We start from the raw sequence: 14,609 nt of genomic DNA, 5'->3' as shown, positions 1-14,609 counted from the left end.
GCCATTAGCCTTCTTGGCTACAAGGACACACTGTTGACTCATATCCAGTCTCTCATCCACTCTAACCCCCAGGTCCTTTTCTGCTGCACTGCTACTTAGCCAGTTGGTCCCCAGCCTGTAACAATGCCTGAGATTCTTCGGTCCCAAGTGCAGGACTCTGCACTTCTCCTTATTGAATCTCATCAGATTTCTTTTGGCCCAATCCTCCAATTTGTCTAGGTCACTCTGGACCCTGTCCCTACCCTCCAATGTACCTACCTGTCCTCCTAGCTTAGTGTCACTGCAAACTTGCTGAGGGTGCCATCCATCCCCTCGTCCAGCTCAGTAATAGAGATGTTGAACAGTACTGGCCCTAGAACTGATCCTTAGTGCACTCCACTTGAAACTGACCTCCAAGCAGACATTGAGCCATTGACCACTACCCATTGGGCCCATTCGTCTAGCCAGTTTTCTATCTGTCTTACAGCCCACGTATCCAACCCATACTCCTTAACTTATGGGCAAGAACGTTGTAAGAGACTGTATCAAAAGCTTTGCTAAAGTCAAGGTATATCACATCCATTGACCTCCCCATGTCCACAGAGCCTGTTACCTCCTCATACAAACTAATCAGACTGGGCAGGCAGGACTTGCCTTTCATTAATCCATGTTGACTATTTTTGATCATTTTCCCCTCTTCCAAGTGCTCCAAAATGGATTCCTTGAGGATCCCCTCCATGATTTTTCCAGGGACTGAGGTAAGGCTGACCAGTCTATAGTTCTCTGAATTGTCCTTCTTTCCTTTTTTAAAGATGGGCACTACGTTTGCCTTTTTCCAGTTATCTGAGACCTCTCCCGATGTCCACGAGTTTTCAAAGATAATAGCCAAAGGCTCTGCAATGACATCTGCCAATTCCCTCAGTACCCCTTGGATGCATTAAATCCGGACCCACGGATTTGTGTGCATCTAGCTTTTCTAACTAGCTCTTAACCCATTCTTTCCTCACCAAGGGCTGCCCAGCTCCTTCCCATACTGCATTGCCTAGTGCCGTAGTCAGGGAGCTGACCTTGTCCGTGAAGACTGAGGCAAAAAAAGGATTGAGTACTTCCACCTTTCTCACATCATCTGTCACCAGGTTACCTGCCTCATCCAGTAAGGGCCCCACACCCTCCCTGATAACTGTCTTATTGTTAACACGCCTGTAGAAACCCTCCTTGTTGCCCTTCACATTCCTTGCTAGCTGCAGTTCCAACTGTGCTTTTGCTTTCCTGGTTACCCGCTGCCACTCTCCAGCTATATGTTTATACCCCTCCTTAGTCATCTGTCCACGTTTCCACTTCTTATACGCATCCTTTTTGAGATTAAGCTCACCAAGTATTTCCCTACTAAGCCACGATAGCTGCCTACCATATTTGCTTTTCTTACTGCACATAAAGATGGCTTCAGAGAATCACGGAATACTACGACTGGAAGAGATCTTGAGAGGTCATCGAGTCCAGTCCCCTGCCCTCATGGCAGGACCAACTACTGACTAGACCATCCCTGATAGACACTCATCTAACCTGTTCTTAAATATCTCCAGCGATGGAGATTCCACAACCTCCCCAGGCAATTTATTCCACTGTTTGACCACTCTGACAGTTAGGAACTTTTTCCTAATGTCCAATCTAAACCTCCCTTGCTGCAGTTTAAGCCCGTTGCCTCTTGTTCTATCCTCAGAGGCCAAGAAGAAAAAGTTTTATCCCTCCTCCTTATGACGCCCTTTTAGATACCTGAAAACCGCTATCATGTCCCACTTCAGTCTTCTCTTTTCCAAATTAAACAAGCCCAATTCTTTGAGCCTTTCTTCATAGGTCACGTTCTCTAGACCTTTAATCATTCTTGCTGCTCTTTTCTGGACCCTCTCTAATTTTTCCACATCTTTCTTGAACCGCAGTGCCCAGACCTGGACATAATACTCCAGCTGAGGCCTAACCAGCGCAGAGTAGAGCGGAAGAATGACTTCTCGTGTCTTGTTCACAACATACCTGTTAATGCATTCCTTAATTACTTGTTGCATTATCTTTCCTGGCACAGAAGTTAAACTGACTGGTCTGTAGTTTCCTGCATTGTTCTTATTCCCCTTTCTATAAATGGGCACTATATTTGCCTTTTTCCAGTCTTCTGGAATCTCTCCTGTCTCCCATGATTTTTCCAAAGATGATAGCTAATGGCTCAGATACCTCCTCCATCAGCTCCTTAAGTATTCTAGGATGCATTTCATCAGGCCCTGGTGACTAGTAGACATCTAACTTTCCTAAGTGATTTTTAACTTGTTCTTTTTTTATTTTATCTTCTAAACCTACCCCTTTCCCACTAGCATTCACTATGTTAGGCATTCCTTCTTCAGACTTCTCAGTGAAGACTGAAACAAAGAAGTCATTAAGCATCTCTGCCATTTCCAAGTTTCCTGTTACTGTTTCTCCCTCCTCACTGAGCAATGGGCCTACCCTATCCTTGGTCTTTCTCTTGCTTTTAATTTATTTATAAAAAGCCTTCTTGTTTCTCATTATGCCTGTAGCTAATTTGAGCTTATTTTGTGCCTTTGCCTTTCTAATCTTGCCCCTGCATTCCTGTGTTTGCCTATATTCACCATTTGTAATTTGTCCAAGTTTCCATTTTTTATATGATTCCTTTTTTATTTTGAGATCACGCAAGGTCTCCTGGTTAAGCCAAGGCAGTTTTTTGCCATATTTTCCACCTTTCCTACGCAGTGGAATACTTTGCTTTTGGGCTCTTAATAATGTCCCTTTGAAAAACTGCCAACTCTCCTCCATTGTTTTTCCCCTCAGTCTTGCTTCAGGGTGGTCAATCACTATAATTCAGGGTGGTCAAACACTGGAATAAATTGCCTAGGGAGGTTGTGGAATCTCCATCTCTGGAGATATTTAAGAACAGGTTAGATAAATATCTATCGGGGTGGTCTAGACAGCACTTGGTCCTGCCATGAGGGCAGGGGGCTGGACTGGATGACCTCTCAAGGTCCCTTCCAGGCCTAGCATTCTATGATTCCCACGGGAACCTACCTACCAGCTCTCTGAGTTTACCAAAATCCACCTTCCTGAAATCCATTGTTTCTGTTTTGTGGTTCTCCCTTGTACCCTTCCTTAAAATTGTGAACGCTACGATTTCATGTTCACTTTCGCCCATGCTGCCTTCCACTTTCAGATTCTCAATCAGTTCCTTCTCCTCTCAATTACTTCCTATCTGTTAAAATCAAATCTAGGCCAGCTCCTCCCCGGTAGGTTTTTCAACCTTCTGAAATAAAAAGTTGTCTCCAATGCAGTCCAAGAACTGATTAGATAGTCTGTTTGTCACTGTGTTAGTTTCCCAACACATACCTGGATAGTTGAAGTCCCCCATCACCACCAAATCCTGGGCCCTGGATGATTTTGTTAGTTGTTTAAAATAAGCCTCTTCCACCTGTGTAAGTGGTCTATCATAGACTCCTAGCAGGACATCACCCTTGGTTTTTCCACCCCTCTTTGTCTAACCCAGAGACTCTCAACACGTCCATCTCCTACTTCTATCTCCACCTCAGGCCAAATGTGGATATTTTTAATATATAAAGCAACACCTCCTCCCTTTTTCCCCTGTCCATCCTTCCTGAGCAAGCTGTACCCTTCCATACCAACATTCCAATCATGTATATTATCCCACCAAGTTTCCGTGACGCCAACAATGTCATAGTTGTATTTATTCGTTAGCACTTCCAGTTCTTCCTGCTTATTACCCATACTTTTTGTATTTGTAAATAGGCATCTAAGATATTGATTTGATCTTGCCTCTCAGTTTTGCCCTGACCCTCTTTTTTTTCTCTGCAATTATAGCCCTTTGAAGCCTTCTCTCCTTTGATCCCTCCTCCCACTGGTGAGTCACAGGGGGAGGGGCTCACTCACATACACAAATGAACGGCTACAGTAACTAGAATTCAAATTCACACAGACAATCAGCCTAGCAAACTGAAATTCAGATTCAGAAACTCAAATTCACACAGACAATCAGCCTAGTAAAATGAAATTCAAATTCAGACAACAAGCCTCACAATCAAATTCAGCCACAAGTAACTGAGATCCATCAGTAACTGAAATTCAAATTCAAACAACCAAACAGCCCAGGAAACAAATACACCCAAAGGCTATCTTATCTGTCAGGCTGAGTTTGCTTCAGTACAGGGACGGCCTCCTAGCTAGGTGGAAAGCAGCCAGAACACTGGTCCCCTAACAATAATGGACCTGCAGAACGTGTGGTCAATGTAAGTCCCCTCCTCAAATCCAAGGCTATTAAATCTTCCAGCTGACATGCAATATTGTCAGTTTCACACAGAAGAGCAAGGAGTTATTTTATAATGGAAAATCCCAGACATGTCTTGCAAGACTTCAGATGGCAGAGTCACAGGCCCCGTTCAGCATAAGGAAAGGTCGTAACACCACAGCAAGCAGCACTGCTCATCATACGAAGTTTAACGCTTTAGAAAAAATTATTAAATGTGCCTGTTTATCAGTTGTAGTGTGTTTAAAATGTTGTCAGCACTTTGGCTCAAAGACTCTTTCCCTTTATCACATATGAGGCCACTGTACTCTCTGGTGAATGAGTAATAACACAACACTACTGCAACCAAAAAAAATTGAGTTGGCTACATCAAACCAGCAGCTATGTTTCATCAGGAATAAATCTTAGCAAAATCCAACTTTCAAGAACTTCACGTTTGCCAAGACCTACTTCCAGACACTCAGGGCCATCTGGTCTCCTACAACTCTTTGGGTGAGAAAATGTTATTTCTCTTGGCCACAAGCTCGTTGTTAATGACATTCACACTCAGCCAAAAACCACCAATCCCTTACAAAGAGCATTAGGTGCTACTTAACAGCATTTGGGACTAATAGAGACACTTTTTTCTTTTTGGCCAATTACTACTTTTATGCTGTGAATTATTCAAGAGCAGCCCCAGATTTCTGACTCGGTGTTCAAACAGCAACGAAGCAGCTTATTTAAAATAATACGGTAATGTTACTTCGGGAAGAGATCATACAACTTGTCTGTAACTGGGATACAGCTGGAATGGCTGTTTGAACATTCAAGAATTAGAGCATGTGTTCTTTCTGTTAACAGAAAATAAACACTTGCAGCCACACTATAAACCCTGCAGCTTTAGGAAGGCATCAGATTTCCAAACCAATACCCATACCAAAGACTGAGCAGGTGCCCAAGGTGGTAGCCAACCAAAACGGTCACAATGGTTAGTTGCTCCAGGCCTGTGCAGAAGGAGCTGGTGATCTCAATCCATTCCCATCCCAGCATACTCCCACCTACCAGACTCTCACCAAGGGAAGATGTTCAAAAAAAAAAAAAATACAGGCACCAGACGCTACCGCTCCTACGCAGTCCCCTCCCCACAGAAGTGCTGACCCTCCCAGCTCTCTCACTTGCAGGATACGAGAGAGCAATGGTGCGCAAAATCCCCAGCCAGCTCTTCCCCCGTGCAGGCTTCTTCTTGCAGGTAGCTTTTCCTCAGCAAGCTTTTGTGCTTTCAGACGCAAGAGCCTCATCATATGAGGCTACAACCACCATTTTCTTCATGCATGTTAACCAAGTTTTTTCTTTTTTTAAATATATATCTCATAGAATCACAGAACACTAGAACTGAAAGACCTCCAGATGTCATACAGTCCAGTTCCCTGCCCTCTTGGCAGGACCAACCCCCATCTAGATCATCCCGAATAGGTGTCTATCTAACCTGTTCTTAAATATCTCCAGTGATGGAGATTCCACAACCTCCCTAGGCAATTTATTCTACTGTTTGACCACCCTGACAGTTGGGAACTTTTTCCTAATGTCCAATCTAAACCTCCCTTGCTGCATTGCTCCTTGTCCTGTCCTCAGAGGCCAAGGAGAGAAATTTTTTTTCTCCCTCCTCCTTGTAACCTTCTTTGAGGTACTTGAAAATCACTATCATGTCCCCTCCAAGTCTTCTCTTTTCTAAACTAAACAAGCCCAGTTCTTTCAGTCTTCCCTCATAGCTCATGTTCTCTAGACCCTTCATCATTCTTGGTGCTCTTCTCTGGATCTCCACATCTTTCTTGAAATGTGGTGCCCAGAACTGGACACAATATTCCAGCTAAGGCCTAATGAGCACTGAGTAGAGCGGAAGAATGATTTCTTGTGTCTTGCTCACAACATTCCTGTTAATACATCCCAGAATCATGTTTGCTTTTTTTGCAACAGCATCACACTATTGACTCATATTTAGCTTGTGGTCCTTTATGACCCCTAAATCCCTTTCCACATTTATCCTTCCTAGACCGTGTGATGGGGTTCTGGGGTCCCCCAAGCTCTGCACCCTGTCCGCAGGCAGGAGAGTCTCTCACTCAGCAGGAAAACAGCAGGTTTATTAGCCAACAGGACACAGCATCATACACAGGAGTCAGTACAGCAGGCAGAGACAGCCAGTTCAATCCATGTTGGGGAGAGGAGGCCCCGAGAGGCCCCCAGAGCTGGGGCCTTGCCCCCTCCTTTGTCTCTCTCTCTCTCCCAGCCCCGACTAACTGCTTCCCAACTCCCAGTTCCAATTCAAACCCCTCAGGCTCCACCTCCTCCTTTGTCTGCAGTACAAAGGTGTTACCTGGTTGTCAGGGTTACCCTCAGCAGGAGCCCCACACCCTCTGTGAGCCACTCACACACACACAGGTATCCCCCACTTCATCACAGACCGTCGCTTCCCATTCTGTATATACAAAGCTGATTGTTTTTTTTTCCTAAGTGGAGTACTTTGCATTTGTCCTTATTATACTTCATCCTGTTTACCTCAGACCATTCCTCCAGTTTGTCCAGATTATTTTGAATTTTGACCCTATCCTCCAAAGCAGTTGCAACTCCTCCCAACTTGGTATCATCTGCAAACTTAATACGTGTACTTTCTGTGACAATATCTTCATCAACGATTTAGACATTGAATAGAACCAGTCCCAAAACAGACCTTTGTGGAACCCCACCTGTTATGCCTTTCCAGCATGACTGCGAACTATTAATATCTACTCTCTTATCCAGCCAGTTATGCACCCACCTTATAGTGGCCCCATCTAAGTTGTATTTGCTTAGTTTATTGATAAGAGGATCATGCGAGACCATGTCAAATGCCTTATTAAAGTCTAGGTATATTTCATCCACCGCCTCTCCCTTATCCACAAGACTGTCGACGAAAGCTATCAGATTGGTCTGCTATGATTTGTTCTTTACAAATCCATTCTGGCTGTTACCTAACACCTTACTTTCATCCAGATATTTGCAGATGAATTCCTTAATTATTTGCTCCATTCTCTTTCCCGGCACAGAAGTTAAACTGACTGGTCTATAGTTTCCTGGGTTGTTCTTTTTTCCCTTTTTGTAGATGGGCACTGTGTTTGCCCTTTCCTGGTCTTCTAGAATCTCTCCTGACTTCCAGGACTTCTCAAAGATGACAGCTAAAGGCTCAGAAACCACCTCTATACGATTACGTCTCAGCCTTTTCTTCTCCACACTGAACAAACCCAATTCTTCAATCTTTCCTCTGAGGCCAAGTTTTTGAGACCTTTACTAATGTCTGTTGCTCTTTTCTGCACTTTCTCCACACCCTTCCCAAAATGTGAGCCCAGAACTGGACACAGTACTCCAACTGAGGCCTGATCGGTGCTGGGGAGAGCACAAGAATTACGTCTCACGTTTTGCTTACAACACTCCTGCTAAAACATCCCAGAATGATAGTAGGGTTTTTTGGGCACAGTATTACAGTATTTGGGCCTTGTATTTAGCTTGGGATCCTCTGTAACCTGCAGACCCTTTTCTGCACTAATCCTCGCTAGGCAAACAAAGTGAGTGAAGCAATGTCTTTTAGCAAACTGGTAAGATACACAAGGTTTTGGGCTACCTCAATGAAAGGGCCCAGGGTATAGGTCCCATATCTGCAGAGCTGCAGCAAGCTGATATTCCCTTAATGCTACCAGGAGGCCATGCCGCAGTACAGCCCAGAAGCACTGTGAAGAGTAAGTGCTGCAGGAAGTATCATCCAGGAAGCCCAGAGTGACAGTAACCTGGAGCCCTTTGATTGGCCACGTTCCCCTATTTAACCCTGGGGTTGCTTCAGAGAGTTGTCTGGGCAATCACAGAGATTTGGGCTGCACCATCAGACTTCAAGTCTTCTCCTGGTCACTAACTCCTGCCTGCCTGACTGCTGCCTTCTAATTCTAATATTGTACCAGCTCTGATCTGATCCTGTCCCCAGACTGACCCTGACCCTTGGTTACAGGATTTGGTCTGAGACACCTGTCATTGGTGGACAGACCTCAGCTAGGCCACCAGGCCAGGCCACCTGTGCCCCAGTCCCTAATAACAGAGCTCTTCTTCAGGAAAGGAACTCAGTGTCACAGCTAAACACAAAATAAAACCGTTTGGCATAAGTAGCCAGCTCATATTCTACCAGACCATTCAAGGGGAAGCAGCTCATTAACCTTTCCCAGACAGTCATTTCCCACTTTGTATGCGTGCAACTCATTATTCCTTCCTTGCATTTGTCCTAATTGAATTTCATCCTACCTATCTCAGACGATTTCTCCATTTTGTCAAGGTGATTTGAATTCTAATCCTGTCCTCCAAAGCACCTGCAGTCCCCTCTGAGCTCGGTATAGTCCACACACTTAGCGCCTGTATTCTCTCTGCCATTACTCACATCACTTATGAAGAAACGAGATAGAATGAGACCTGGAAAGATCCCTGGGTGGACCCCACTCAACGTGCCCTTCCTGCTTGACTGCATACCACTGAAAACTACTACCTGAGTACTACCTATTCCAACCACTTCACAGTAGATTTGTGGGGTAGGCTAAATTCTTCTAGTTTGTTCAGAGTTGTTTATAATTAACAATTTTCCTAATCCCTAACCTAAATCTCTCTTGCTGCAGATTGAGCCCCTTCATTCCTGACTTTCAGGGGACCTCAAGGACAATTGATCCCTGTCCTCTTTATAAGAGCTTGTAACAGAGCCCCTCCCCCCCGTCTTTTTTCTCAAGACTAAGCGTGGCCTTTTCACCCTTTCCTCACGTCAGGCTTTCTGAACCTTTTCTCTTTTCTGTGGCTCTTCTCTGGACTCTCTCCAATTTATCCACATTTTTCCTCAAGTTGGTACCCAGAATTGGACACAGCTGTCCAGCTGGGACCTCTTGAGTGCCAACCAGAACACAGCAATGACCTGCATCTTACAACACTCCTGCAAAGACTCTCTTGAACATGACTTTTTTTGCTGTTGGCAAGAGCACCACATTGCTGGTATATAGCCAGCTGGGCTCCACTAGAACCCCCACAGCCTCTTCTGTAGTAGCAGCATCTAGCTCAGGGGTTGGAAACCTGCTGCTCTTTAAGGAGCCTCTTGCAGCTCCAAGCGCTGCAGCCACTGACCCTTCTTGTGGCTCCAGAGACTGCTGCCACTTAAGCAGAGAAACTAAATTCAGTTGCCTGCCATTAAACCAACTGAATTTAGTGGGTTTTTGTTTTTGTTTTTTGTTTAAGTAGCGGCAGGCTCTGGAGCTGCTGACAGTCAGCTGTGACAAGGAGCCCCAGAGAACAAAGCCACATCAGGGCAAGGAGCTGCCTGCACTACAAGTGGGGGAAGCACTAAGCCCAAAGGAGACGTCGGGGAAGGGGAGGCAGAGCCTGCCCGGGCCGGAGCTGCACAGCTCTGCCGAGAAGGAGGAGGAGGCAGCAGGAGGGTGGCCACAGGGCTGAGAGGGGTTAAGCCTGGGGATGGGGGGTAGGTTGGCGGGATGGGGTTAAAGCTTGGGCAAGAGGGACAGATTTGGGGGCTGAGGAGGGTTAAGCCTAGGGATGGGGTAACAACTTTCTAACTGGCCCAAATCAATGTGTGTGCACTGTTCTTAAAATAGGGGTGATAAGTACAGGTTGTTATTTGTTAACGGACAGTTTCATATTTTCCTACTCACCCACGTTGCACTGAGGCTCTTCAGGTACTGATTTTGCAAATGAAATTGAAAAAATGGCTCTTCCTGCTCTTTGGGTCGCAGACCCCTGATCTAGCTAATTACTTTCAATTGTATTTGTGCATTTGATTTTTGTCCTAAGTACTTTCACTTGTCTGTGCTGAATGTTATCATTGATTTCAGATTAAGGTAGCTTTTAATTCTACGCCTGTCAGTCTTCCCCAGGAGGAACAACCCGGGGGCCCTCGGGCATCTCACCTACAGCACCGGGATGCTCTGTTGCACTGACTGAGAGCACCAGGGGCTAAACGCCCCCTCTGAGGGTTCCTAGCCCGTCCCGCACCTGGCAGCGGGGACGGCGGTCTGGGTCCTCAGGTGCCCCGGTCCCACCAGCAGGGGCCGCCCAAGTGAGCGGCACATCCAGGGCTGCGCTCCGGCCGCCCTCAGGCCTGGGGCGAGGAGCCGACGCTGCTGAGTGCGGAGGTGCCCGGCAGGCAGAGCTCCGCCGCCGCAGCTCCCAGCCAGGGGCCGGCCGGCCCAGCCCCCCTCTGCGGGCGCAGACTGGCCGAACGAGGAAGCCGCTCCCCCCGGGCAGGTCCTGCTCCGCAGCTGGCTCGCTAGGATCCCAGGGGCTCAGACGGGCCAGCTCCAGCGCTGCCCGCCGCGCCCTGCCCCGGCAGCCCCGCCGGCCGGGAGAGGAGCGGGGAGCGCCCGGCCTGTGCCGCCAGGGGGAGCGGGATGCGGCGCGGGCGCCCCGGGGAGGCAGGGGCAGGTGGGCCCGAGCGCCCAGGCGCAGGGAGCGGAGCCGGCCAGGCCGGGGGGGGCGGGGGGGGGACTCACCTTTCTTGAACTCCTCCAGCAGCGTGTCCAGGCGGCTGTCGTTGAAGACCCAGTGCAGCGGGCGGCGGTAGAACCGGGTGACGGTCTGCAGCGGGGTGCAGTCGTCCGGGTCCACGAAGGCCAGGTCCTTCACGAAGAGCAGGTCCACGATGTTGTCCCGCCGCCCGCCCTCGTAGACCGGGATGCGGGTGTAGCCCGAGCGCAGGATCTCGGAGACGGTGGCGAAGTCGAGGACCGCGTCGGAGCGCAGCATGAAGCAGTCGGCCAGGGGCGTGAGCACGTCCTCCACCGCCTTGGTGCGCAGCTCCAGCGCGCCCTGCACCATGGCCAGCTCCTCCCGCACCAGGTCGCCGTGCGGCTCGGCCGCGCGCAGCGTCTCCAGGAGGCGCTCGCGGGTGGAGAAGGTGCTGAGCTCCTGGCGCAGCGCCCAGTCCAGCGCGCGGCTCAGCGGGTAGCAGAGCGGGGCGGCGGCGGCCATCAGCAGGCGGGTGACGCACAGCGTGTGCGAGGCGATGGCCAGCCCGTGGCGGGAGCACACGGCGTAGGGCAGCACCTCGCCGCCCAGCAGCACGGCGCCGGTGCACAGCAGGACGGGCAGCCAGGGCACGCCCTGCCCCCCGCCGCCCGCCGCCGCTCCCTGCCCGGGCAGCGAGGCGCACAGCCAGCCGGCCAGCGCCGCGTTGGCCCCGGCCTGGCCCAGCAGCAGCGTGCAGAGCAGGTCGGTGCCGCCGCGGGCGCGCACCTCCTGCACGCGGCGCGCCTGCTCCTGCTCGGCGGCCGAGCCGCTGTTGCGCAGGACGCGCAGCTCCAGCGGGTCCAGCGAGAGCAGCGCCAGGCGCAGGCCGCTGAACAGGGCCGAGAGCGCCAGCAGCAGCAGCGCGCCCAGCGCCCGCAGCCAGCCCGCCGCCGGCAGCGGCCCGAGCCACGGCTCCCGCACCGCCCGCCGCACCCGCAGCAGGAAGCCGCCCGCGGCGCCGTGGTGGTGCCAGGCGCGCCCGTCCCAGGCGCAGAGCGAGAAGAGCCGCCCCCGCGGCCCGGCGCCCGGCTCGCCCTTGCGCGGCTCCCGCACCCGCACCCGCACCAGGGCGGAGCCGGCCGAGCCGCCCGGCTGCAGCGGGCCCAGCACCTCCACGTCCGAGGCCCAGGCGCTCTGCTGCGGGCAGCGCTCCCCGGCCGCGCCCCCAGCCCCGGCCCCCGCCGGCGGCTCCTCGATGAAGACCAGGCGGGGCTGGAGCTCCGCGCCGGGGGGGCCGAGGCTGCGGTTCCCCTGGGGCGGCGGCGGGAAGTAGAGGCGCAGCAGGAAGCTGGCCCCCTCCACCGCCGCCAGCGCGCCGGCCTCCAGCGAGACCCTGCCCGGGGCCGTGTCCTCGGGCCGCAGCCCCAGCAGCCAGGCGGCGCCGGCGGGCGGGCGGCGCGACAGCGAGAAGAGGAAGAGCAGCACAGCCCCGCGGCCCCGGCCCCAGCCGCCCGCCGCAGCCGCAGCCGCAGCCGCCCGCACCGCCATGGCTCCGCCGCGCCGCGCCGCAGCGCCCCCCGAGCGCGCAGGCTGCTGCAGCGGGGGGGAGCCCCGGCCCGGCCCACGTGCGCCGGGGGGGGGAGCCCGCGTCCGGCCCCTCCTGGCGTCCCGCCGGTGCCGGTCCCTGGGCCAGCGCTGCCGGGGAGGCCCCAGCCCGCGCCTGCCCCCTCGGGACTGTGTCCAAGTGTCTGCGAAGGCGGGAGCGGCCCCAGGGCCCCGATCGCTGCGACCCCGGTGAGCAACGGGCCAAGCCGCGGGGGGCCCCAGGCGGGAGCGAGTGGGGGCCCTTGGCTCCCTCCCAGCAGACAGTCACCCCGTTCTCTGCCGGGCTCGGGCGGCGGGTGTCCGGGCTGGCTGGTGTGTGCAGCGTTCCTGGGGCTCCTTTCTGGGCTGTGTCTGAACCGCGGCCAGGGCTGGTGCACCTGGGGCCTGGTGCTTGAGAAGAGGGGTGAAGCGTGGAGGTGGAGGTGTGCTCCCCTCCCGCATGCAGTGTTGCCTGGGTCCGGAGAAGAGCTACGGAAATGAGTAAAGGTCTGGAAAACGGGACCTGTGAGGGAAGAGTGACAGACCTGGGATTGTTCCCTCAGGAGGGGGCTCAGCGGGGACAATGGTTTTCAAGTGTCTGTATTCTTACACGGAGGGAGGGGGGAAACTGTTCTCCTTGGCTTCTGGGCTCAGGACAAGGAGCAGTGGGCTTAAATTGCAGCAAGGGGGGCTTAGGTTGGGCATTAGGAAAAATGTCCTACCTCTCAGGGTGGTTAGCTCCTGAACAAACTGCCTAGGGAGCTTGTGGAATCTCTGTCATTGGAGACATTTAAGAGCAGGTCAGACAAACACCTGTCGGGGCTGGTCTAGATGGTGCTTGGTCCTGCCCTGACTACAGGGGACTGGGCTTGATTGTTCTTTCTAGTTCTGTGATCCTCTGATTCTTCCCCAAGACCAGACCCATCTGGCCAGGCCTCCAGTCACACACCACTGGTGGCTCATAGAACATTAGAACTGGAAGGGACCTTGAGAGGCCATCGAGTCCAGCCCCCTGCCCCAGTGGCAGGACCAAGTACTGTCTAAACCATCCGTGACAGACATCTATCTAACCTGCTCTTAAATATCTCCAGTGATGGAGATTCCACAACCTTCCCAGACAATTTATTCCACTGTTTGACCACCCTGACAGTGAGAAAGTTTTTCCTAATGTCCAACCTAAACCTCCCCTGCTGCAGTTTAAGCCCGTTGCTACTTGTCCTGTCCTCAGGGCCCAAGCAGAACAATTTTTCTCCCTCCTCCATGTAACCATCTTTAAGGTACAGTAGGGTCTCACCATTCGCGAACCTAAGGTTTACCAATTCAAGTATTTGCGAGCGGCCACAAGTGGCCACTTCCCCCAGGGCTCCAGAGCACCGGCAGCTGCTGCTTTCCGGGGTGCCCCCCCAGGAACACTCCAGCCACCTCCCCGCTGTTCTAGGCCCATACTGCTCTGGTGCAGCAGGTGTTACAATGAACCCTCTAATTGTTCAGCTTTCTATATCCATCACGGCCAAGCAGTGACTTCAGCTGAAAACCAGTTGGAGACAGTTCACCCTTGTTTCTAGTCGGAATGGTCAGCTGTATAGTTAAAGTTCTAGAGGAGCTGGAGCTCTTCCTCACAACACAGTTACCTGTTCTGCACCCAGGTATGTACTCGGCCAATGTAATGATGCTGGAGGAACCGTAACTGCTCTATTTCCTGATTATTTAAATCCTCAGTAGAGATGTAGCATTAGCATTTAATAACGTTAGTTACTCGTAAGGGAGGAAATTAATAGAAAGGAGCATAGGAAATGGGATTGCTGCAGAAGTTTGACGAATTGCTGCATATCCTCGTTTCTAGGTCCCTGGCTGGTAAATCTAGCTTTTAGTGCTGCGGTGCTTTCATGGTGCACAAATGGCAAGGGGCTCAGTCACCACATCCCTGTGGGGGAGTTTTGGGGATGGAAATCTCCATGAGGTTTTCTAACAGCCCTGTCCTTTCCCCTTCCACAGCTTCCTATTGTAAGGGAGTTCCTCCCCTTGTAAAGCCCAAATCTGCTGGATCCTGGACCCGTGGGATCTGTGCAGATCCACGTGCATAGCACCCTTGGGCTCCTGCACCAGCACTGACCCCCGCCCCCAGTGGTTTTCCACTTCCAGCTCCCTGAAAGCTGGTCTCCAGTGGAGCCGCTCCAGGCCTCTTCCTGGCCACAGCTGCCAGGTGATCCTTAGAGGGGATGATTTGCAAGTTCCGCAACTATTC

The 14,609-nt window shown here is 51.6% G+C and overlaps 1 protein-coding gene across 1 annotated transcript in view; it reads right to left on the bottom strand.

The window, feature by feature from the left end:
• The window catches only part of CNNM1 (cyclin and CBS domain divalent metal cation transport mediator 1), a 46,003-nt gene extending 33,675 nt beyond the window's left edge, over nucleotides 1-12,328 (bottom strand). Inside the window, exon 1 of the mRNA XM_075000404.1 lies at nucleotides 10,825-12,328. Coding sequence (XP_074856505.1) covers nucleotides 10,825-12,328 — 1,504 coding nt within the window. The remainder of the gene's footprint in view (nucleotides 1-10,824) is intronic.
• Between the last annotated feature and the right edge of the window lie 2,281 nt (nucleotides 12,329-14,609).

This window comes from Carettochelys insculpta, chromosome 7 (genome assembly GCF_033958435.1).
Source record: "Carettochelys insculpta isolate YL-2023 chromosome 7, ASM3395843v1, whole genome shotgun sequence".
Classification (NCBI taxonomy): Eukaryota; Metazoa; Chordata; order Testudines; family Carettochelyidae; genus Carettochelys; species Carettochelys insculpta.
The sequence above is the reverse complement of the archived record's forward strand: the minus strand, read 5'-3'. Positions and strand labels throughout refer to the sequence as shown.